The 25,421-nt window shown below is 47.6% G+C and overlaps 1 protein-coding gene across 1 annotated transcript in view; it reads right to left on the bottom strand.

Annotated features, from left to right (window-relative positions):
* PHRF1 (PHD and ring finger domains 1) overlaps positions 1-25,421 on the bottom strand; it is a 149,379-nt gene that overhangs the window by 13,645 nt on the left and 110,313 nt on the right. The window contains exons 14-16 of the mRNA XM_075326849.1: positions 13,580-16,320; positions 12,321-12,582; positions 662-981 (exon numbers count right to left, since the gene is read on the bottom strand). Of these exons, the coding sequence (XP_075182964.1) occupies positions 662-981; positions 12,321-12,582; positions 13,580-16,320 (3,323 nt within the window). The remainder of the gene's footprint in view (positions 1-661; positions 982-12,320; positions 12,583-13,579; positions 16,321-25,421) is intronic.

Below are 25,421 nucleotides of genomic sequence, written 5' to 3'. Positions count from 1 at the left end.
CAGAGAGCAGTGGGCGGCCCGGGAGCAGCGGCAGAGAGCAGTGGGCGGCCCGGGAGCAGCGGCAGAGAGCAGTGGGCGGCCCGGGAGCAGCGGCAGAGAGCAGTGGGCGGCCCGGGAGCAGCGGCAGAGAGCAGTGGGCGGCCCGGGAGCAGCGGCAGAGAGCAGTGGGCGGCCCGGGAGCAGCGGCAGAGAGCAGTGGGCGGCCCGGGAGCAGCGGCAGAGAGCAGTGGGCGGCCCGGGAGCAGCGGCAGAGAGCAGTGGGCGGCCCGGGAGCAGCGGCAGAGAGCAGTGGGCGGCTCGGGAGCAGCGGCAGAGAGCAGTGGGCGGCCCGGGAGCAGCGGCAGAGAGCAGTGGGCGGCCCGGGAGCAGCGGCAGAGAGCAGTGGGCGGCCCGGGAGCAGCGGCAGAGAGCAGTGGGCGGCCCGGGAGCAGCGGCAGAGAGCAGTGGGCGGCCCGGGAGCAGCGGCAGAGAGCAGTGGGCGGCCCGGGAGCAGCGGCAGAGAGCAGTGGGCAAGTTTAGCAGATTTTATTATTTTTAACTAGAGACAGCTGATGGGGTTAAATACGTGGCAATCCCCTTTAATGAAAAACGTCAAGCTTAAAACCTACTGTAACTAGCAGACAAATACTTTTACACCCAGGACATTTCATCTATAGACTACCTGAACAGGAGTATCTGTGGCAATCCATGGGATCGAACCGGTGTCCTTCACTTGTCTTTCTTGGGTGATGTGTCTGTCCACAGCTACAGGTTTGTCTTCAGATTTATCCAGAATGTTACTTTGTTCTAGGTTTCCTAAATTCCATGACCCCTGACTGACTGATTGGAGCACAGATCCCTGCAAGGCTGCATCCACGGTGTTCCAGTCAAGGGGGCTGGAACTATCACTTGGAGGATCCGTTTTGTGACTGGTGACTTCATTGGCTGTAAACTTGGGCGAGGCTGCCCAATCCTCAGATGGAGCATCACGGAAAGGAGAAGCTTTCATAGAAACATACACGGTATATTAGAAATAAAGCAAATACAAGTAACATAATACACAATAAAGTATATACAGTGATGGCCAAAAGTATTGGCACCCCTGCAATTCTGTCAGATAATACTCAGTTTCTTCTTGAAAATGATTGCAATCACAAATTCTTTGGTATTATCATCTTCATTTATTTTGCTTGCAATGAAAAAAACATAAAAGAGAATGAAACAAAAATCAAATCATTGATCATTTCACACAAAACTCCGAAAAATGGGCCAGACAAAAGTGTTGGCACCCTTAGCCTAATACTTGTTTGCACACCCTTTAGCCAAAATAACTGAACAACCGCTTCCGGTAACCATCAATGAGTTTCTTACAATGCTCTGCTGGAATTTTAGACCATTCTTCTTTGGCAAACTGCTCCAGGTCCCTGAGATTTGAAGGGTGCCTTCTCCAAACTGCCATTCTGAGATCTCTCCACAGGTGTTCTATGGGGTTCAGGTCTGGACTCATTGCTGGCCACTTTAGTAGTCTCCAGCGCTTTCTCTCAAACCATTTTCTAGTGCTTTTTGAAGTGTGTTTTGGGTCATTATTCTGCTGGAAGACCCATGACCTCTGAGGAGACTCAGCTTTCTCACACTGGGCCCTACATTATGCTGCAAAATTTGTTGGTAGTCTTCAGACTTCATAATGCCATGCACACGGTCAAGCAGTCCAGTGCCAGAGGCAGCAAAGCAACCCCAAAACGTCAGGGAACCTCCGCCATGTTTGACTGTAGGGACCGTGTTCTTTTCTTTGAATGCCTCTTTTTTTTCCTGTAAACTCTACGTTGATGGCTTTTCGTGTAAACGGGAAAACCTCAAATTCCAATTAAAATGACTAACTTTTATTATTATTAAAATTGAACAAAACACCCAGTGATATTGTGCGCATAGGGTAACATGAGGGGAGGAGCTGGAAAATATGGGGTCCCTAAAGTTTCCCTAAAGGGGACCTTGCTCCTACCTGCCAACGGAGGGTTTGACACCGTAACTGTTTTGGGCGCCCCCGTTCCACGTCGGCTGACCCTCACTAAGCCCTAACTCTTTAGTGAATTAAATTTTAATTACACTCCTGATGGCCAAACCACAGTACTCATGCATACACAAAATTGGTAATTATCAATCCCAAAACTACAAGCTGCCTCCAAAGATTGAGAACAGCTATACAGGACAGATTAAGGGAATCACACCCAAGATAAATGTATACACTATTACATCAGACGGTTATTTCACGCCCTTCCCTGTCCTGATATGTTATGGCCATCAAACATGGAAACCATCATCACAAATATAACTTATCTTAATAGACACTGCATAGCCCCAATCTGGGCAGGTGCATGCAAAACAGTGCAGCGTCCAAAGACAATCAGATACACATTATAAAAGCATATCAGGGTGAATAAAATACACCCAAGGGAAAAGAAGAAATGATTACTTCCCTTTAGAATATGCTTCACATCGCCTCGACGCGTTTCCCCTTCAGGATACAAGGATCATCAGGAGGCTGAAGTATCATGAACAAAAGATGTGGACAGAGATGTCATCCATGGCTGTGCGCCCAGATCACAGGATGTCCAGGGTTTAAAAACCGGCGCCAATCATGGTCACATGGACCCAGCAACCAATTGAATTCATTGGCTACTCTGTCTCCAAAGATCTCACTGCGCATGTAACTTTCGGTCTGGTCACAAGAGGTCCTGAATTACCCCATTGCGCATGCGTGCGCTCATTCCGGCTTACATAGTAATACAGCAAGAGGCGGTAGCCAGCCCAGTCGGCCACTCCTCCCAGAGACGCCGTCCAATAAGCGGCGCGTCTGAGTTACCTCCCTCCGGCTTACATATTAATACGTCAGGAGGCGGTGGCCAACCCCGTCGGCTACTCCTCCCAGAAACGCCGTCCAATAAGCAGCGCGTCTGAGTTACCTCCCTCCGGCTTACATAGTAATACGTCAGGAGGCGGTGGCCAACCCAGTGGGCCACTCCTCCCAAAGACGCCGTCCAATAAGCAGCGCGTCTGGGTTACCCTATTCCAACTTAGATGGCGATACAGGCTACAGGTCGGGAGGCGGTGGCCGGATTGATCGGTCACCCCTTTCAAACCCGCCCCATATGCGCCGTCCAATAAGTAGCGCACCTGGGTTACCCCATTGCGCATGCGTATGCTTATCTTAGCTTGGATCGTAATTTAACCTGTACGTCAGGAGGCGGAGGCCAAACCAATCCGTCACTCCTCCTATACAAGCCACCACAGAGACGCCGTCCAAAGAGACGTCCCCGGGGCAGGAGTTTAAGAACTTCACCACGCATGCTCGCTAGGTTCCATATAGTAATGTGCGCATAGAAGGTACCATAACGAGAGGGGGACGTAGACACAAGATGTCATTTAACTGACACCCATGCCACATTCCTCCAACAGTCTATTTGAGGGAGAAAAACGGCAAAGCGCCGGTCACTCCACCAACGCTGTTAACCCTATATTGACCAGACTAGAAAGCCCTCCTAATGAGAGGTCCAGACCCATAAGTGGATCTAGGAGAGAGACTATAATTACCAAGGAAGAATACCTAATGATAAAGATATTGACGTATTAATATGTAAGCCGGAGTGAGGTAACTCAGACGCGCCGCTTATTGGACGGCGTCTCTGGGAGGAGTGGCCGACTGGGCTGGCTACCGCCTCTTGCTGTATTACTATGTAAGCCGGAATGAGCGCACGCATGCGCAATGGGGTAATTCAGGACCTCTTGTGACCAGACCGAAAGTTACATGCGCAGTGAGATCTTTGGAGACAGAGTAGCCAATGAATTCAATTGGTTGCTGGGTCCATGTGACCATGATTGGCGCCGGTTTTTAAACCCTGGACATCCTGTGATCTGGGCGCACAGCCATGGATGACATCTCTGTCCACATCTTTTGTTCATGATACTTCAGCCTCCTGATGATCCTTGTATCCTGAAGGGGAAACGCGTCGAGGCGATGTGAAGCATATTCTAAAGGGAAGTAATCATTTCTTCTTTTCCCTTGGGTGTATTTTATTCACCCTGATATGCTTTTATAATGTGTATCTGATTGTCTTTGGACGCTGCACTGTTTTGCATGCACCTGCCCAGATTGGGGCTATGCAGTGTCTATTAAGATAAGTTATATTTGTGATGATGGTTTCCATGTTTGATGGCCATAACATATCAGGACAGGGAAGGGCGTGAAATAACCGTCTGATGTAATAGTGTATACATTTATCTTGGGTGTGATTCCCTTAATCTGTCCTGTATAGCTGTTCTCAATCTTTGGAGGCAGCTTGTAGTTTTGGGATTGATAATTACCAATTTTGTGTATGCATGAGTACTGTGGTTTGGCCATCAGGAGTGTAATTAAAATTTAATTCACTAAAGAGTTAGGGCTTAGTGAGGGTCAGCCGACGTGGAACGGGGGCGCCCAAAACAGTTACGGTGTCAAACCCTCCGTTGGCAGGTAGGAGCAAGGTCCCCTTTAGGGAAACTTTAGGGACCCCATATTTTCCAGCTCCTCCCCTCATGTTACCCTATGCGCACAATATCACTGGGTGTTTTGTTCAATTTTAATAATATATTAATAAAAGTTAGTCATTTTAATTGGAATTTGAGGTTTTCCCGTTTACACATTTGAACTCAATCCAACCATATAGAAATCGTTTTTCAAATTGTTCTATGGCGGGTTTCCTGTCTGGATCTGTTGGGGCAGATATTTGGCTGGAAGACGCAGTGCAGGCCTTCTCTACTGAGGACACCAGCGCGGGGTTAAATTCACCATCTTTAAGGAACACATTTAGAGACTTACAGGATCTCTATTCAGAGAACTTGAGGGCCTGGTGGGAGGTAAAAGCCCTAGAAAATTACATTAAACAAAATATTGTTCCGAGGGGGTTAAGAATAAACATCAATCCCGCCCCTAGACTACATGATCCCGAGTTTCTGTCCAATTGGGAGAGGGAATCAATAGCGTCTTCGCTTAAATTTATGCAGCTGCTCCTCGATAAGGAAAAATTCAATTATAGCGAATCACTGACCAAATTGGACATCTTGAGGAAAAAGGCCCTTGAATTAAAAGGGGATCCTGATTTTGGGAGGAAAGAGGCCGCCCTACAGACTAGCATTGAAAAATATCAGGCGACTTTGAAGAAACGCAAGCATAAGCAATTTTTGCGTGACTTCAACGATTTCAAAGACAAAAGAGCTTATAATTTTACAGCAACTACTGAGCCAAAACCATATACGGACGTCTCTTCCTCAGATCAAGAATATTCTGATACTGAGAGAACGGGATCTTCTTTTATTGGAGAACGTAGTAGAGGGAGGGGTTTTTCAAACAGACCGCCACGGAGACAGAGATGGCGGAATCCGAGAGGAAATTATCCCTCCTATGGTCCAAACATGGATTCAAGAACCTTCCAAGGTCCACCACAGTCCTCTATGGGCTCTACCTCATCTCATGTGCCCTCGTTGTCAGCTGCTCCCTCCTCCTCTTTTTTAGAGAAAGGGGTTCCCAATTCCTACAATCTCAGGAGTCGGGAACAGTCCAATCAAAGAACTTGAATGACACCCAGGTGATAAACCTCTCCTCATGCACACTAACGGGTGAAATGGTCTCTGTACTCAGAAGGGGGTTGTCTTTTGTGCCTACACAATCTTTTGACAAATTCGCTTGGACGAAAGACATCAACCTCTTCTGTTGGAAATTAAGATGGAAATTTTTTTTTAAAAATAATGACCAAGAGAAGTGTAGGCAATTGGGGATTGAGGTTTCAGACTGGGAGGGGGTGAATGTCCTAACAGACCTCCTGGAAGAGGGTGAGCGTCATAGGGGATGGGGACCATTTACTGAATTAAAAAATAAGAGCCAGAGGTTACCACCGTCTAGTGAGTTATCAAGCATTGATATTTTTTTGAAAGTGGTGGAGGATGACATCTCTAGAATTCATGGTAACATTGACATTTACAATCTCAATGAGGGGGAGAGGGAGGCCCTGCGATTACTCAAGAACAATCAGACCATCATTGTAAAGCCTTCAGACAAAGGCGGGAATCTTATAGTTATGGATCATGAGCCTTATCGTAGTATGTGTCGATCCCTTTTAGATGATCGGACTACGTATGGGATACTCAAAACTGATCCAACTAATTCTTATTTACTTGAACTTATGGTCATTTTGGATCAGGCTTTGGAAACACATCTGATTTCAAAAGATGAGCATGAGTTCATGTTACCGATTAAACCCGCAGTAGCAACCTTTTACGCACTCCCCAAAATTCACAAGGGGTATCCCCCACTCAGGGGGCGCCCTATAGTTTCTGGGGTGGGGTCAATTACCCAAAATGTAGGGATTTACATCGATAAAATCCTCAAACCCTTCGTCCTCACTCTGCCATCGTATATCCGTGATACTTCGGACCTTCTCTCAAAAATCGATGGGGTTACTGTGGAGCCTGGGATGTTTTTGGCATCCATTGATGTGGAAGCCCTTTATAGTTCAATACCACACCTAAAGGGAATAGCAGCAGTACAACATTATCTGCGGTCGAGGGCAGTGTATTTACAGGCCCACAACACCTTGGTGCTGGAACTCCTGACCTACGTTTTGACGCACAACTATTTTGTTTTTGACGGCAAGTACTTCCACCAGTCCAGGGGCACTGCGATGGGGAGTTCTTGTGCCCCATCGTATGCAAATCTGCTCCTGGGCTTGTGGGAGGAAAGCGTCATTTTTTCCGATGACTCCCCCTGGTGGATCCCATTGATCCACTTTTGGGGGAGATTCATTGATGATATTTTTATTATTTGGTCAGGAAGTAAAATGGACTTCCATCGGTTCATTAATGAGATCAACAGTAATGAATTTGGCCTGGCATTTACAAGCGAAATTGATGAATCCTCACTTTCTTTTCTAGACATCTCCTTTTCCGTGGGTAGCGGTGGACACCTTTCCTCTAGGACACATAGGAAACCCACCTCAACGAATAGTTTATTGAGGTGGGATAGTTTCCATCCGACTCCCCTGAAACGTGGTATTCCGAAAGGGCAGTATCTCCGCATGAGGAGAAATTGCTCGAATAAAAATGATTTTTTCGATCAATCAAGAGACTTACAAAGCCGGTTTCGGAAAAGAGGTTACCCCGATGAGGTTTTACGGGGGGCCTTCAATTATGCCCGTTGTAGCGATAGAGAATCTCTCCTTCAACCAAGGGCAAAAAAAGAAAAGAGTGAGGACATCATTAGAGTCATCGGCACTTTTGATTGCCAATCAGAAAGGATTCACGGGATACTCCGGAAACATTGGGGAATCCTCCTGGCAGACCCTGATATCTGTGAAGATATTGCCCCCCACCCATCTATAACATACAGACGGGGTGTTTCGCTTAGGGACCAACTGGTGCACAGCCACTACCAGAGACCCACTCCTCCTGGGACCTGGCTGGATAGAAGACCACTGGGCTGTTTTAGATGTGGAGATTGCAAATACTGTAACTGGATTGTGCCTTCAAAAAGTTTTCTTAGCGCAAATACAGGTAGAAAGTATCCTATTAAAGACTTCTCCAACTGTAAGACCAGTGGTGTGGTATATATGGCCACATGTAAATGCCCATTAAACTATGTGGGTAAGACCACAAGAGAATTACGCAGACGTGTCGGTGAACATCTGGGGGACATCAAACATAAGAGGGATACCCCCCTGGCCCGACACGTCTGGGAGGTCCACCAAGGAGACAGTAAATCAATCTCTTTTGTTGTAGTGGAAGTCATCAAGCCTGGCCCTAGGGGGGGTTGATTTGGATAAAAAGATTTTGCAAAGGGAATGTCGTTGGATTTTTTACCTCAAAACACAAGCTCCGTTGGGGCTAAATGATAGATTAACATATTCCTCATTTCTCTAAAAGGTCCCCCTTATATTTAGATTTATAATTGGGTTTGGTCAACCCTAATGTCGCTTAATTGTTAAACAGAATTTATTATTGATAGGATCCTCTTGGAAACCCCTCCGTCATTGCCCTGTGAAAGGGGATATACGGTTTATAAATATCTTTATCATTAGGTATTCTTCCTTGGTAATTATAGTCTCTCTCCTAGATCCACTTATGGGTCTGGACCTCTCATTAGGAGGGCTTTCTAGTCTGGTCAATATAGGGTTAACAGCGTTGGTGGAGTGACCGGCGCTTTGCCGTTTTTCTCCCTCAAATAGACTGTTGGAGGAATGTGGCATGGGTGTCAGTTAAATGACATCTTGTGTCTACGTCCCCCTCTCGTTATGGTACCTTCTATGCGCACATTACTATATGGAACCTAGCGAGCATGCGTGGTGAAGTTCTTAAACTCCTGCCCCGGGGACGTCTCTTTGGACGGCGTCTCTGTGGTGGCTTGTATAGGAGGAGTGACGGATTGGTTTGGCCTCCGCCTCCTGACGTACAGGTTAAATTACGATCCAAGCTAAGATAAGCATACGCATGCGCAATGGGGTAACCCAGGTGCGCTACTTATTGGACGGCGCATATGGGGCGGGTTTGAAAGGGGTGACCGATCAATCCGGCCACCGCCTCCCGACCTGTAGCCTGTATCGCCATCTAAGTTGGAATAGGGTAACCCAGACGCGCTGCTTATTGGACGGCGTCTTTGGGAGGAGTGGCCCACTGGGTTGGCCACCGCCTCCTGACGTATTACTATGTAAGCCGGAGGGAGGTAACTCAGACGCGCTGCTTATTGGACGGCGTTTCTGGGAGGAGTAGCCGACGGGGTTGGCCACCGCCTCCTGACGTATTAATATGTAAGCCGGAGGGAGGTAACTCAGACGCGCCGCTTATTGGACGGCGTCTCTGGGAGGAGTGGCCGACTGGGCTGGCTACCGCCTCTTGCTGTATTACTATGTAAGCCGGAATGAGCGCACGCATGCGCAATGGGGTAATTCAGGACCTCTTGTGACCAGACCGAAAGTTACATGCGCAGTGAGATCTTTGGAGACAGAGTAGCCAATGAATTCAATTGGTTGCTGGGTCCATGTGACCATGATTGGCGCCGGTTTTTAAACCCTGGACATCCTGTGATCTGGGCGCACAGCCATGGATGACATCTCTGTCCACATCTTTTGTTCATGATACTTCAGCCTCCTGATGATCCTTGTATCCTGAAGGGGAAACGCGTCGAGGCGATGTGAAGCATATTCTAAAGGGAAGTAATCATTTCTTCTTTTCCCTTGGGTGTATTTTATTCACCCTGATATGCTTTTATAATGTGTATCTGATTGTCTTTGGACGCTGCACTGTTTTGCATGCACCTGCCCAGATTGGGGCTATGCAGTGTCTATTAAGATAAGTTATATTTGTGATGATGGTTTCCATGTTTGATGGCCATAACATATCAGGACAGGGAAGGGCGTGAAATAACCGTCTGATGTAATAGTGTATACATTTATCTTGGGTGTGATTCCCTTAATCTGTCCTGTATAGCTGTTCTCAATCTTTGGAGGCAGCTTGTAGTTTTGGGATTGATAATTACCAATTTTGTGTATGCATGAGTACTGTGGTTTGGCCATCAGGAGTGTAATTAAAATTTAATTCACTAAAGAGTTAGGGCTTAGTGAGGGTCAGCCGACGTGGAACGGGGGCGCCCAAAACAGTTACGGTGTCAAACCCTCCGTTGGCAGGTAGGAGCAAGGTCCCCTTTAGGGAAACTTTAGGGACCCCATATTTTCCAGCTCCTCCCCTCATGTTACCCTATGCGCACAATATCACTGGGTGTTTTGTTCAATTTTAATAATAATAAAAGTTAGTCATTTTAATTGGAATTTGAGGTTTTCCCGTTTACACATTTGAACTCAATCCAACCATATAGAAATCGTTTTTCAAATTGTTGATGGCTTTTCCCAAAAAGTTCTACTTTTGTCTCATCTGACCAGAGAACATTCTTCCAAAACGTTTTAGGCTTTCTCAGGTAAGTTTTGGCAAACTCCAGCCTGGCTTTTCTATGTCTCGGGGTAAGAAGTGGGGTCTTCCTGGGTATCCTACCATACAGTCCCTTTTCATTCAGACGCTGACGGATAGTACGGGTTGACACTGTTGTACCCTCGGACTGCAGGGCAGCTTGAACTTGTTTGGATGTTAGTCGAGGTTCTTTATCCACCATCCGCACAATCTTGCGTTGAAATCTCTCAATTTTTCTTTTCCTTCCACATCTAGGGAGGTTAGCCACAGTGCCATGGGCTTTACACTTCTTGATGACACTGCGCACCGCAGACACAGGAACTTTCAGGTCTTTGGAGATGGACTTGTAGCCTTGAGATTACTCATGCTTCCTCACAATTTGGATTCTCAAGTCCTCAGACAGTTCTTTGGTCTTCTTTCTTTTCTCCATGCTCAATGAGGTGCACACAAGGACACATGACAGAGGTTGAGTCAACTTTAATCCATGTCAACTGGCTGCAAGTGTGATTTAGTTATTGCCAGCACCTGTTAGGTGCCACAGGTAAGTTACAGGGGCTGTTAATTATGCAAATTAGAGAAGCATCACATGATTTTTCAAACCGTGCCAATACTTTTGTGCACCCCCTTTTTTATGTTTGGTGTGGAATTATATCCAATTTGGCTTTATGACAATCTTTTTTTTTTTCATTGAAGACAAATTAAATGAAAATAATAATACCAAAGAATTTGTGATTGCAATCATTTTCAAGAAGAAACTGAGTATTATCTGACAGAATTGCAGGGGTGCCAATACTTTTGGCCAGCACTGTAAGTAACAAGAATTGAGCAATGATGTGATCCCATCCGCTTTGTATAAATGACCACCTGGATCTCTTTCTTTTCTAGTTTAAAAAGCAGAATCTCTGCAAAGTCACTTGATAGCAAACGCGACATCTAAAATAAATCATTCTCAGTAACAAAGATCAGAATAAAACCCAGTCAAATGTAAAACGGATTCTGGTTGTCTCATTGCAATCTAATATATAAAGCTGAATGTGTGTGTGTGTGTGTGTGTGTGTGTGTGTGTGTGTGTGTGTGTGTGTGTGTGTATGTATGTATGTATGTATGTATGTATGTATGTATGTATGTATGTATGTATGTATGTATGTATGTGTGTGTGTGTGTGTGTGTGTGTGTGTGTGTGTGTGTGTGTGTGTGTGTGTGTGTGTGTGTGTGTGTGTGTGTGTGTGTGTGTGTGTGTGTGTGTGTGTGTGTATTGGCATCTGCACCGTCGCAGCTACAGCCACAAAATTTTGCACTCACACACGTCTGGACCCCGAGAGCGTCATAGGCTATGTTTCGAGGGGAAATTGTAACCCCGCGCTTTACAGTTATTCGCCAAAAAAACAGCCTCCATTAAAGCAAATGGAGCTGGGAGTTACAGTGCAGCCAGAACTTCAGAAGAAAGCGCAGCGACGCCCTTATATGGAATGTTGGCGTGTCACAATGCAGCCAGGGAAAGAGACAGACACAGAGAGGGAAAGCGACAGAGACAGAGAGGGAAAGCGACAGAGACAGAGAGGGAAAGCGACAGAGACAGAGAGGGAAAGCGACAGAGACAGAGAGGGAAAGCGACAGAGACAGAGAGGGAAAGCGACAGAGACAGAGAGGGAAAGCGACAGAGACAGAGAGGGAAAGTGACAGAGACAGAGAGGGAAAGTGACAGAGAGGGAAAGTGACAGAGACAGAGAGGGAAAGCGACAGAGACAGAGAGGGAAAGCGACAGAGACAGAGAGGGAAAGCGACAGACAGAGAGGGAAAGCGACAGACAGAGAGGGAAAGCGACAGACAGAGAGGGAAAGCGACAGACAGAGAGGGAAAGCGACAGACAGAGAGGGAAAGCGACAGACAGAGAGGGAAAGCGACAGACAGAGAGGGAAAGCGACAGACAGAGAGGGAAAGCGACAGACAGGGAAAGAGATTGAGACAAACAGAGAAAGACAGAGACAGTCAGAGACAGATAGGGAAAGAGATAGAGAGACAAAGATATATACAGAGGGGGAGACAGACATTATAATTACATTTCTATTTGTTTTGTGGTGTTTGTGTGCAGAATACATTTTTGTTAATACATTCTATTTTTTTAACAGCAGTTATTAACCTGGGCGAAGCCGGGTAGTACAGCTAGTCAAATAATATTTCTAAATAGGTATCGCGTGCACCAGGTGAGGCTTGGGTGTGCCAACTTTGGGGTGTTTTCCATCATAGGGTTCCAACATGCAAAAAGCTTACAAGTTTTGCGATGCTTCATTGTGAAGCACAAAGTTGCTATGAACGTAATAAAACCCCACAAACCAAAAGTGGGGGGTGCGGGTACTTACACACAGATTCCTCTGCGGCAGGGTTCTTAGGAGGATCTTTATGAAGGTTCCAGGTCACTCTCTTTATCTGGGGCTTGAATTTTGGACTAGAAAAAGATGCCGCTTCTTTAAGGCCATCGGACTTGACAACATCTGCTTTGAAGTTCCTGGTTTTGGTGGTCTTTCCATCAATGTGGTTTCCTGCTGCTACAAGGCCTGAAATTACGTCATCTTGTAGAAAAGGTATGACTGACTTTTTAGAGAAGCTAATTTCTTCAGGCTCCTAAAATAAATAAAGTAAGAGGTCAGATGAGCGGACCAATAATCCTCAAACACAGGATTCTTAAAGAGGACCAACCACCAGGATTTTCCTATGTAAACTAATGCCAGTGCTATACTGGTGCTATCATGCGGATTCTATACATACCTTTAGTTATGAGATCGGATGTATAGTTTCTGAAATACAGGCAAGTAAAGTTTGCGAAATGCACTGTTACTTGATTGATAGCAGCTACAGAATATCTAATAGGTGGGGCAGGTTTTGCTAGTTATTCCCGCCCCTGCCTAATGCCTGTCCTTTCTCCCCCTGTCTCTATTATTATGGGGGGGGGGGGGGGGTGGAGAACAGGGGGGAGAAGGGACAAGCTGTCTGGTAGGGGCGGGAATAACTAGCAAAACCCGACCCACCTATTAGATATTCTGTAGCTGCTATCAACAGTGCGTTTCACAAACTTTACTTGCCTGTATTTCGGAAACTATACATACGATCTCATAACTAAAAGGTATGTATACAAATCAGCATGATAGCACCAGTATAGCACTGGCTTTAGTTTATATATGAAAATCCTGGTGGTTGGTCCTCTTAGAGTGGTTTTATCATCATCATGAAAGATATAGAAAATTACAACTTATAGGGGTTTTCATATGAACAACATGCATTATTCATCCACAGGATGGATGACAAATGTTCAGTCCCCACCGATCCAGAGAAAGGATGGGGGGGGGGCAAAACTTCCCTATGTGAAGAAAGCGTTATGAGCATGTGCAATCATTGCTCTATTATGTAGGCGTTCTAGAAAGTGAATGGGGAAGCAGTAAGACATGCTCAGTAATGCTTCACCCACACAGGAGATTTTGGGCTCCCCCATCTTCAGTATTACTGTAGCACTTGCCAGCAGTGAAGACAAGACTATGGATGAGCTGTACTATATGTAATAGTGTTCGTTGTTCAAATGGAGACTAAATCACATAAGATAGTTGTCTGCAGTAACGCCATTTACCTTAGCGTCCCCTTCTCTCTTCATCAGTATTGCTTCTTCCAGATCTACATCATCTGGGCTGTCGGCGCCCGCTGAGCACACATCATCAGAGAACTCATTTAACAGGAAATCCTCTAAATGGGATGGGGACCACTGAAGATCGTCATCCTCGTTCTTGACAGTCGGAACAGAAGTAGGCTTTGGAGGATCCACAAGAGAAGATGGCTGTGGACTCTGAGGTTTAGGACTATCGGGCTCAGTGTCAGAAGACAAAGATGAAGCTTGAGGACTAACCACAGACGTAGCAAGTACATCATTTACAGGAGAAGACTCCTTTGGAGAAGGAGGTTCTTGGATGTCTTCATTCTTGTCTTCAGGAACCAAAGAATCTAAAAGTGATGGAGACCAGGGTGGGCTTTCTGCTTCCATCTTGACTTCCTCATCACTGTCAGATAATTCCTCATCCATTTCCTTTTTAGTGGAAACCTCATCTTCCAAGTACTGGAATGTATGTCTTTCTTCTACTTCTTCTTTGGGTGTAAGAAGCACAGACTTTTTTGTCTCTTGAACAATTGTAGGGGACTCCGATTTGAAGCTAACGGTGCATGTTATGGTCGTTTCATTATCATTAGGGGATAAGACAATATGTCTAGTTATTTCTTGGTCTCTAAAGGGAGGAGGAGGAGATCGGTCCTTTGACTTGTGAGATTTGAACGCCTTGGTCATCTGCTGAGACCTTGATTTTTGTTTTCCCCGGTCTTCCTTAGGCTTCTTTTTCTCTTTCACTTTATAACTCCCTTCTTTGTTGGAATAATTCTTGTCACTTTTATGTTTCCGTTTTTTTTCTTTTTCAGGACTAATGGGTCGGCCCAATGATCCACTTCTTGAATCTCGCTTTTTTTTCTTTTTCTTCTTACTGTTATATGTCCTGTGGGATGAGCTACTACGACTGCTAGATCTGGACCTCTTTCTTTCTCTGGACTCAGAGTTCTTTTTTTTCTTTTCTTTCTTCCTCTCTTTTTGACGCTTCTTCTTGGAACGTTCACAGCTGCCAGAACTCGACCTGTCACTACGTGATCTCTTCACCTTGTGAGCCTTTGATTTGGATTTCCTTTCTCTTTCTCGATCTTCTGTAGTCAACGAAGTGGATCTTGATTCTCGATCACGGGACCTTGATTCTCGTTCTTGGGACCTTGTTCTAGATCTTGAACGTAATTTTGGCTCCTCTTTAATGATAATTTTCCTTCTCGGTGGTTCAATGCTATGCCTAATAGGTGGTGAGCTGGAATCTGAGGGCTTTTCTGCCTCCCACACTACTCTGTTACTTGCCATACTCCGATGAAAAGTCCTGTTTGGAAGTATGTCTGGCTCGGATTTAATAGAAATTTTAGGCTGACCTTCTAGGTCAAAGTGGAAGCCACGCGTACCACCGGCCTTGAGATCGGAAGTAATTTTAAGTCCGGACAGTGGGCAGGTAATTCTAAAGGAAGTATGTTCAGTCTTTTCCTCCTTTATTTCCTTTTTGATCTCCTTATCCACATTCAGGGGAGGGGGCGACACTGGGCTTACATTTTCAGGACTTTTTGTTTCTGGTGACTCTTTGTTGTTAGGCGACAGCCCAGAAAAGTCAGGCCCAAGTTTAGATGCACCCACTCTACTAGAGTGAGTGGTGAACTTAAAGCTCCGAAATGCTCCCACTTTCACTCCGCTAGGTTGAGCTGAGCTAGTGTTTTCTGTGGATGTGGAGGGTAAGGGCGGAGTTGCAGGCCTTTCCGGACTGCTATTCTCAGACCTCGAATCTGAACCCGTTGGCTCGAAGGGATCGTAAATTTCATTTTTGACAGCTTTTTCTCTTTTGATATTTGAAGGATGAGGAGTAGACTTTTGTTGAGTTTTTCCTTCTGATGGGCGAAAAGGGTGTTTTGCACTTGGACTGAACTGCCTACATGAATTACTAGAACTAGAGCTGATAGTTATTCTAAGTCCCCCACCTCCTGAATCTGAGGAACTCAAATTCCTTGAAGCGTTAGAACAAAGGGGGGCTTTGCTGCTGTCTGAGGGCGTATGAGTTGATGATATCCCACCAGAGTGTCTTGAAGGTGCTTGAGATTCATTTCGACTATTTTTTTCCGTATTTTCAGTTGCAGCAAACCTGCCTAACTGCTTACTCTCGCCTCGTCCAGTTAGCTGGTTCACACTTGGCCCTTGGTAGGCCGAGTCCAACCGTTTACTACTTTCATCATTAGGACTGGTGTCTACCTCTTTTTTGATCTTTGGTATCCGAGGAAATTCAGAAATGTCAAGTCTTTTTGCCGGTGGCTTGCTCGGATACTTGACCTCTGGTGGCTTCGGAGGGATTGGATCATATAGGCTGAGCAACTCTGGCTGGTAAAGACTTCCATTAAAACGATGCGGCTCGGCCCCTTTAGAGGCAAAACGTCCTGCAGAGGACTGCACTTGGACAACCCGTGGAGTAAAAGCATTTTTTAACCTGAAAGGAGAAATCCCAAGCATTGAAGAGTTGGGCACAGATAATCTATCCATGTCTGTAGGAGAGGATGATGTTGGAGGTGGTGATGGTGAAGGGGACAGGGAGTATAGCTCAGATGAAGGAAAAGTGAGATGTGGTGGCTGTACAACTGGTGTCCATGTATTAATTGAGGAGGAGACTGTTGGGGACCCTGAGTGAGATGGGCTTGGTTCCAATAAGCCAGGCGGCGTTACATCTTCGCTAGATTTTGAGTTCTGTGAAGGAATTTCACCTGGAAATAATTCATGAAAAGTTAGCATAAAAACAATGTCTTACAAGTACAATACAAAAGCTATAGCGTGCCTCAATATACATAAAATGCATTACAAATTTAAGGGGGTTGTACAGGTATAAATGTAGATTTTTGGCACGCACATTAAAATCTGTTTCTCGTTAGCCTTCATTGGGGGACACAGAGCCATGGCAGTCTGCTGCCACCCATACGCTGACAATATTATTATACAGAATAAAAAATGGTCTCTTTCCCAACAGACTATACCCTTGCCTGCTAGCCACCGGCCTCATCAATTTAGAGAGAAAGCAGTTCAGAGGAAAAAGGAATAAAGAATTTTAACAGGTTATCCAGAAAAAAAAGTAGATACATGCCCAATTGGGAACCAAGAGGGTGAGCCTTGTCCTCCAATGAAGAGAAACAAAAATAGGACTACCAAAAATCTTCATTTCTCGGTTGCTTCATTGGGGGACACAGAACCAATATTCTGTTAGCATCACAAAAATTAGTAGGACTCAAGAGGAGGTCTGAACCACAGCTACTCGCAAAATCTTCCTGCCCAAACTTGCATCTGCCAAAGCAAAGGTATTGACACAGTGAAATGTATGTACTGATGCCCAGGTAGCCGCTTTACAGAGCTACAGGATCAAAGCCAGGGAAGGAGTCTTGCGAGGATAATTTGCATATTCCCAGTGCCTTCTGGGATAAGTGAAGAGTCACCGCGAGCTCAAGGAGAACCGGGTTTTGGCCGTTACAGCCGGAAGGAAGACTTCTGAATTTTAGCCTGTCTTCTTCATTGTGAGCGTGAGTGAGCAAAGTGTGAGCAAAAGTAAGTGTGAGTAGAATTGTTTGTATTTAGTTGTTTAATTACTTAACATTTGTTTAGTGCTATCCCCATTAGAAAATGTGCTCCACTATTGCTAATGCGATCCAGTGTACATCTTGTCTCATGTATGCAGTCCTTGAAAAGCCGTTCGAGGGTGCATACTGTTGTTCGAGATGTGCGCAAGTTGCACGTTTGGAAGCCCAGATACTGGATCTAAATGAGCAGCTGGCAACTCTGAGATGCATTAGCAATATGGAAAGGAGTCTGCTGCTCACTGAGCAGCAGCTTGCTGGGTCAGATGTGGGGGAGGATCGTAGTAGGGAGCGGCAGGACGGTGAGGTAGGTAGCTGGGTGACAGTTAGAAAGGGGGGTAAAGGGAAAAGTGGTAGGAAGGCTAGTCCTGAACTGACACACCCCAATAGGTTTGCAAACTTGGCAGATGAGGGGGATGTCATTACAGGGGTAGCATTGCTGCAGCAAGGCATGACCTCTGAATGCCAGAGGAGTGTCTGCTCCAGTAAGGGGGGGAATAGGAGTGCAGGGCAGGCAAGACAGGTACTGGTAGTGGGGGACTCAATTATTAGGGGGACAGATAGGGCAATCTGTCACAAAGACAGGGATCGCCGAACAGTGTGTTGTCTTCCTGGCGCTCGAGTTCGGCACATCGCTGATCGGGTTGACAGATTACTGGGAGGGGCTGGGGAGGACCCAGCGGTCATTGTACACATTGGCACAAATGACAAAGTTAGAGGTAGGTGGAAGGTCCTTAAAGATGATTTCAGGGAATTAGGTTGTAAGCTTAAAGCATGGACCTCAAAGAAGGGAATTTTGTTTACTTACCGTAAATTCCTTTTCTTCTAGCTCCAATTGGGAGACCCAGACAATTGGGTGTATAGCTATGCCTCCGGAGGCCACACAAAGTATTACACTAAAAGTGTAAAGCCCCTCCCCTTCTGCCTATACACCCCCCGTGCTCCCACGGGCTCCTCAGTTTTGGTGCAAAAGCAAGAAGGAGGAAAAAATTATAAACTGGTTTAATGTAAATTCAATCCGAAGGAATATCGGAGAACTGAAACCATTCAACATGAACAACATGTGTACACAAAAAAACAGGGGCGGGTGCTGGGTCTCCCAATTGGAGCTAGAAGAAAAGAAATTTACGGTAAGTAAACAAAATTCCCTTCTTCTTTGTCGCTCCATTGGGAGACCCAGACAATTGGGACGTCCAAAAGCAGTCCCTGGGTGGGTAAATAATACCTCATAATAGAGCCGTAATGGCTTCGTCCTACAGGTGGGCAACCGCCGCCTGAAGGACTCGCCTACCTAGGCTGGCATCTGCCGAAGCATAGGTATGCACCTGATAGTGTTTCGTGAAAGTGTGCAGGCTCGACCAGGTAGCTGCCTGACACACCTGCTGAGCCGTAGCCTGGTGCCGCAAGGCCCAGGACGCTCCCACGGCCCTGGTAGAATGGGCCTTCAGCCCTGAGGGAACCGGAAGCCCCGAGGAACGATAAGCTTCGAGAATTGGTTCCTTGATCCACCGAGCCAGGGTTGATTTGGAAGCTTGTGTCCCTTTACGCTGGCCAGCGACAAGGACAAAGAGTGCATCCGAGCGGCGCAGGGGCGCCGTACGAGAAATGTAGAATCTGAGTGCTCTCACCAGTGCAAATCCTTTTCACATTGGTGAACTGGATGAGGACAAAAAGAGGGTAAGGAGATATCCTGATTGAGATGAAAGGGGGATACCACCTTAGGGAGAAATTCCGGAACCGGACGCAGAACCACCTTGTCCTGGTGAAACACCAGGAAAGGGGCTTTGCATGACAACGCTGCTAGCTCAGACACTCTCCGAAGTGAAGTGACTGATACTAGGAAAACCACTTTCTGCGAAAGGCGTGCGAGAGAAATATCCCTCATTGGCTCGAACGGTGGTTTCTGAAGAACCATCAGCACCCTGTTCAGATCCCAGGGTTCTAACGGACGCTTGTAAGGAGGGACGATGTGACAAACCCCCTGCAGGAACGTGCGTACCTGTGGAAGTCTGGTCAGGCGCTTCTGAAAAAACACAGAGAGCGCAGAGACTTGTCCCTTAAGGGAGCCGAGCGACAAACCCTTTTCCAATCCGGATTGAAGGAAGGACAGAAAAGTGGGCAAGGCAAATGGCCAGGGAGAAAAACCCTGAGCAGAGCACCACGACAGGAATATTTTCCACGTCCTGTGGTAGGTCTTGGCGGACGTTGGTTTCCTAGCCTGTCTCATAGTGGCAATGACCTCTTGAGATAATCCCGAAGACGCTAAGATCCAGGACTCAATGGCCACACAGTCAGGTTGAGGGCCGCAGAATTCAGATGGAAAAACGGCCCTTGAGACAGCAAGTCTGGTCGGTCTGGTAGTGCCCACGGTTGGCCGACCGTGAGATGCCACAGATCCGGGTACCACGGCCTCCTCGGCCAGTCTGGAGCGACGAGGATGGCGTGGCGGCAGTCGGCCCTGATCTTGCGTAACACTCTGGGCAACAGTGCCAGAGGAGGAAACACATAAGGGAGTTGAAACTGCGACCAATCCTGAACTAAGGCGTCTGCCGCCAGAGCTCTGTGATCGTGAGATCGTGCCATGAATGCCGTGACCTTGTTGTTGTGCCGGGACGCCATTAGGTCGACGTCCGGCATCCCCCAGCGGCAACAGATCTCCTGAAACACGTCCGGGTGAAGGGACCATTCCCCTGCGTCCATGCCCTGGCGACTGAGAAAGTCTGCTTCCCAGTTTTCCACGCCCGGGATGTGAACTGCGGAGATGGTGGAGGCCGTGGCTTCCACCCACATCAAAATCCGCCGGACTTCCTGGAAGGCTTGCCGACTGCGTGTTCCGCCTTGGTGGTTGATGTAAGCCACCGCTGTGGAGTTGTCCGACTGAATTCGGATCTGCTTGCCTTCCAGCCACTGCTGGAACGCTTTTAGGGCAAGATACACTGCCCTGATCTCCAGAACATTGATCTGAAGTGAGGACTCTTGCTGAGTCCACGTGCCCTGAGCCCTGTGGTGGAGAAAGACTGCTCCCCACCCTGACAGACTCGCGTCCGTCGTGACCACCTCCCAGGATGGGGGTAGGAAGGATTTCCCCTTCGATAAAGAAGTGGGAAGAAGCCACCACCGAAGGGAAGCTTTGGTTGCCTGAGAGAGGGAGACGTTCCTGTCGAGAGACGTCGGCTTCCTGTCCCATTTGCGTAGGATGTCCCATTGAAGAGGACGCAGGTGAAACTGCGCGAAAGGGACTGCCTCCATTGCTGCCACCATCTTCCCCAGGAAGTGCATGAGACGCCTCAAGGGGTGTGACTGACCTTGAAGGAGAGATTGCAACCCTGTCTGTAGTGAACGCTGTTTGTTCAGCGGAAGCATCACCATCGCTGAGAGGGTATGAAACTCCATGCCAAGATATGTCAGCGATTGGACCGGTGTCAGATTTGACTTTGGAAAATTGATGATCCACCCGAAACTCTGGAGAGTCTCCAGAGTAGCGTTGAGGCTGTGTTGGCATGCCTCTTGAGAGGGTGCCTTGACCAGCAGATCGTCTAAGTAAGGGATCACCGAGTGACCCTGAGAGTGGAGGACCGCAACTACTGTAGCCATGACCTTGGTGAAAACCCGTGGGGCTGTCGCCAGGCCGAACGGCAGTGCCGCGAACTGAAGGTGTTCGTCTCCGATGGCGAAGCGCAGGAAGCGCTGATGCTCTGGAGCAATCGGTACGTGGAGATAAGCATCTTTGATATCGATCGATGCAAGGAAATCTCCTTGGGACATTGAGGCGATGACGGAGCGGAGGGATTCCATCCGGAACCGCCTGGTCTTTACGTGTTTGTTGAGCAGTTTTAGGTCCAGGACAGGACGGAAAGACCCGTCCTTCTTTGGAACCACAAACAGGTTGGAGTAAAAACCGTGACCCTGTTGCTGAAGAGGAACCGGGACCACCACTCCTTCTGCCTTCAGAGTGCCCACCGCCTGCAGAAGAGCATCGGCTCGCTCGGGAGGCGGAGATGTTCTGAAGAATCGAGTCGGAGGACGAGAGCTGAACTCTATCCTGTAACCGTGAGACAGAATGTCTCTCACCCAACGGTCTTTTACCTGTGGCAGCCAGGTGTCGCAAAAGCGGGAGAGCCTGCCACCGACCGAGGATGCGGTGTGAGGAGACCGTAAGTCATGAGGAAGCCGCCTTGGTAGCGGCACCTCCGGCGGTCTTTTTAGGGCGTGACTTAGACCGCCATGAATCGGAGTTCCTCTGATCCTTCTGAGGCCTTTTGGACGAGGAGAATTGGGACCTGCCCGCACCCCGAAAGGACCGAAACCTCGACTGTCCCCTCCTCTGTTGGGGTATGTTTGGTTTGGCCTGGGGTAAGGATGTTTCCTTTCCCTTGGATTGTTTGATGATTTCATCCAATCTCTCACCAAACAAACGGTCGCCAGAAAATGGCAAACCGGTTAAGCACTTTTTGGAAGCCGAATCTGCCTTCCATTCCCGTAGCCACAAGGCCCTGCGTATTGCCACCGAATTGTCGGCTGCAACCGCCGTACGGCTCGCAGAGTCCAGGACAGCATTAATAGCGTAGGACGCAAATGCCGACGTTTGAGAGGTTATGGACGCCACTTGCGGCGCAGACGTACATGTGAGTGCGTCAATTTGCGCTTGACCCGCTGAGATAGCTTGGAGTGCCCATACGGCTGCGAATGCTGGAGCAAAAGACGCACCGATAGCTTCATAGATGGATTTCAACCAGAGCTCCATCTGTCTGTCAGTGGCATCCTTGAGTGAAGCCCCATCTTCAACTGCAACTATGGATCTAGCCGCCAGTCTGGAGATTGGAGGATCCACCTTGGGACACTGAGTCCAGCCCTTGACCACGTCAGGGGGGAAGGGATAACGTGTATCCTTAAGGCGCTTGGAAAAACGCTTATCTGGACAAGCTCGGTGTTTCTGGACTGCCTCTCTGAAGTCAGAGTGGTCCAGAAACATACTCGTGCGCTTGGGAAACCTGAAACGGAATTTCTCCTGCTGAGAAGCTGACTCCTCTACTGGAGGAGCTGAGGGAGAAATATCCAACATTTGATTGATGGACGCGATAAGATCATTCACTATGGCGTCCCCATCCGGAGTATCAAGATTGAGAGCGGCCTCAGGATCAGAATCCTGATCAGCTACCTCCGCTTCATCATACAGAGAGTCCTCCCGCTGAGACCCTGAACAATGTGATGATGTCGAGGGAATTTCCCAGCGAGCTCGCTTAGGCGGTCTGGGGCTGCGGTCCGTGTCAGAGACCTCACCCTGGGATCTATGAGACACCCCGGGAGGACATTGTTGTTCCAACTGAGGGGAACCAGGGGGCAATGATTCCACAGTGCCCATGGTCTGAGATACCGGTCTGGACTGCAAAGCTTCTAGTATCTTAGCCATAGTCTCAGAAAGTCTTTCAGTAAAAACTGCAAACTCCGTCCCTGTCACCTGGACAGTGTTAGCAGGTGGTTCCTCCTGGGCCACCCTTAGCAGAGGCTCCGGCTGAGTAAGTGCTACAGGAGCCGAGCATTGCACACAATGAGGGTCAGTGGAACCTGCCGGTAGTATAGCCGTACATGCGGCGCAGGCAGCATAGTAAGCCTGTGCTTTGGCACCCTTGCTTCTTGTGGACGCCATGCTGTTGTCTCCCCTGAGCAATCCAGGAGGGTATATAGCCAAAAATCAACCGTGCACCATACAGTGTAAAGTATAGCCTATAATCATATAATCTATAAGTACACTTCTGCACAAGTGGGGCCAGCACCTCAGGTGCTGCTTACCGCCCGCTCAAAGCGGTTGTGTGGTCACCAGAATCCCTGCCTGGGTCTCCCCGAGCTTGTCTCCCCTCTCCAGCGTCAGAAGAGCTGACAGGAATGGCTGCCGGCGTCCTGAGGAGAGGAGGGGGCCGTGGGCGTGCCCTAGAAAGTGCGGGAATCTGGTGCCACACTGTGCACAGTGAGGGGGGTGGAGTATGCAAAGCATGTTCCAGCCCTCAGTGCTGACTTCTCGTACAGCGTCCCGCCCTTCCCCTGACTGGCAGGCCTGGGGGCGGGAAAAAAGTGAGACTAGGCCGCAAAAGCCGGGGACTAAAGTTATAAGCGCGGCCGGCGTATAAGCCCGGTCGGCGCGGTAGTCCCCGGCGCACTAACAGTCCCAGCCGCGCCGCAGTGTAAAAATGGCAGCGGCGGTCAGCGCGGTAGTCCCCATAAACTAACACACCCAGCACGCTGCAGTGTGTGATGGCACAAGCGCGGTCAGCGCTGCGGTCCCCGGCGCACTAACACACCCAGCAATGCTGGAGTGTTTCTGTGCGCGGTCCCCACGGGGACACAGAGTACCTTAAAGTAGCAGGGCCTTGTCCCTGACGATACTCGGCTCCTTATCCAGCAGAGTCCCCAGGAGCTGTGGATGGAGCACGGTCTCAGTGCCTGGAGACCGATTAGGATCCCACTTCACCCAGAGCCCTAAAGGGGATGGGGAAGGAAAACAGCATGTGGGCTCCAGCCTCCGTACCCGCAATGGATACCTCAACCTTAACAACACCGCCGACAAGAGTGGGGTGAGAAGGGAGCATGCTGGGGGCCCTGTTATGGGCCCTCTTTTCTTCCATCCGACATAGTCAGCAGCTGCTGCTGACTAAGCTGTGGAGCTATGCGTGCATGTCTGCCTCCTTCGCACAAAGCATGAAAACTGAGGAGCCCGTGGGAGCACGGGGGGTGTATAGGCAGAAGGGGAGGGGCTTTACACTTTTAGTGTAATACTTTGTGTGGCCTCCGGAGGCATAGCTATACACCCAATTGTCTGGGTCTTCCAATGGAGCGACAAAGAAAGTGGTATTTTCGGAAATACTACCTGTGCCACGAGCCACACCAGAGAGGCAAAGAGAGATCAGGGAGGTTAACAGGTGGCTCAGGAATTGGTGTAGGAAAGAGGGTTTTGGGTTCCTGGAGAATTGGGCCGACTTTTCAGTTGGCTACAGATTCTATGCTAGGGATGGGCTGCATCTTAATGGGGAGGGTGCAGCTCTGCTGGGGCAGAAAATGGCTAGAAGGTTGAAGGAGTGTTTAAACTAGGAATGGGGGGCGAGGGTATTCACTTTATAGAAGGGGAATGTAGTGCAGATAGTGACCAGGGCACAAGTAATGAAATTGGGGGTGGTACGGGGGGGAAGGGTTAGGACAGTTAATACAGTAAGCAGGAATACAAGTACAGAGTCATACGTAACGTGCATGTACACTAATGCCCGAAGACTCACAAATAAGGTGGAGGAATTAGAATTAATATTGTTGGAAGAAAATTATGATATAGTGGGGATATCAGAGACATGGCTGGATGAGAGCTATGACTGGGCTGTTTAGTTACAGGGTTATAGCCTATTCAGGAATGACCGTACAAATAAGCGAGGGGGAGGTGTGTGTCTATATGTAAAATCATCCTTAAAACCCATCCTGCCTGACAACATATGTGAGGGTACTGAGAATGTAGAGTCCCTATGGGTGGAGATAAGGGGGGGGAGAATGAATAATAAAATACTGATAGGGGTGTGTTATAAGACGCCGAATATTATGGAAGAGGTAGAGAATCTCCTCATAAAGAAAATTGATAAAGCAACGAGTCTCGGAGAGGTAATTATTATGGGGGACTTTAACTATCCTGATATAAATTGGGGAACAGAAACTTGCAGTTCCAGCAAAGGAAATAGATTTTTGATAACAATGAAAGATAATTACCTTTCACAAATGGTACATGACCCCACAAGAGGGGGAGCACTACTAGACCTTGTACTAACCAATAGGCCAGACCGCATATCAAATATACAAGTTGGGGGTTACTTGGGGAATAGTGATCACAAAATAATAAGTTTCCATGTATTCTTTAGTAAGATGTCTAGTAGAGGGGCTACAAGGACACTAAACTTCAGGAAAGCAAATTTTAAACGGTTGAGAGATGATCTTAGTGCAATAAACTGGGATGATGTACTAAGTAATAAAAGTACACAAAGCAAATGGGAGACTTTTATGAGCATCCTGAATAGGGCTTGTGCAGAAAATATACCCTATGGGAACAAACATGCTAGAAATAGGAGGAAACCTCTATGGCTAAATAGAGCTGTAAGGGAAGCAATAAAAGAAAAACAGAAAGCCTTAAAAGAATTAAAGAGGGTAGGTAGTGATGAGGCATTATATAATTATAGAAAATTAAATAAAATATGTAAAAAGCAAATTAAGTTAGC

This window comes from Anomaloglossus baeobatrachus, chromosome 10 (assembly GCF_048569485.1).
Source record: "Anomaloglossus baeobatrachus isolate aAnoBae1 chromosome 10, aAnoBae1.hap1, whole genome shotgun sequence".
Lineage (NCBI taxonomy): Eukaryota > Metazoa > Chordata > Amphibia > Anura > Aromobatidae > Anomaloglossus > Anomaloglossus baeobatrachus.
Note: the sequence above shows the minus strand (reverse complement) of the source record. Positions and strands in the feature narration are given on the sequence as shown.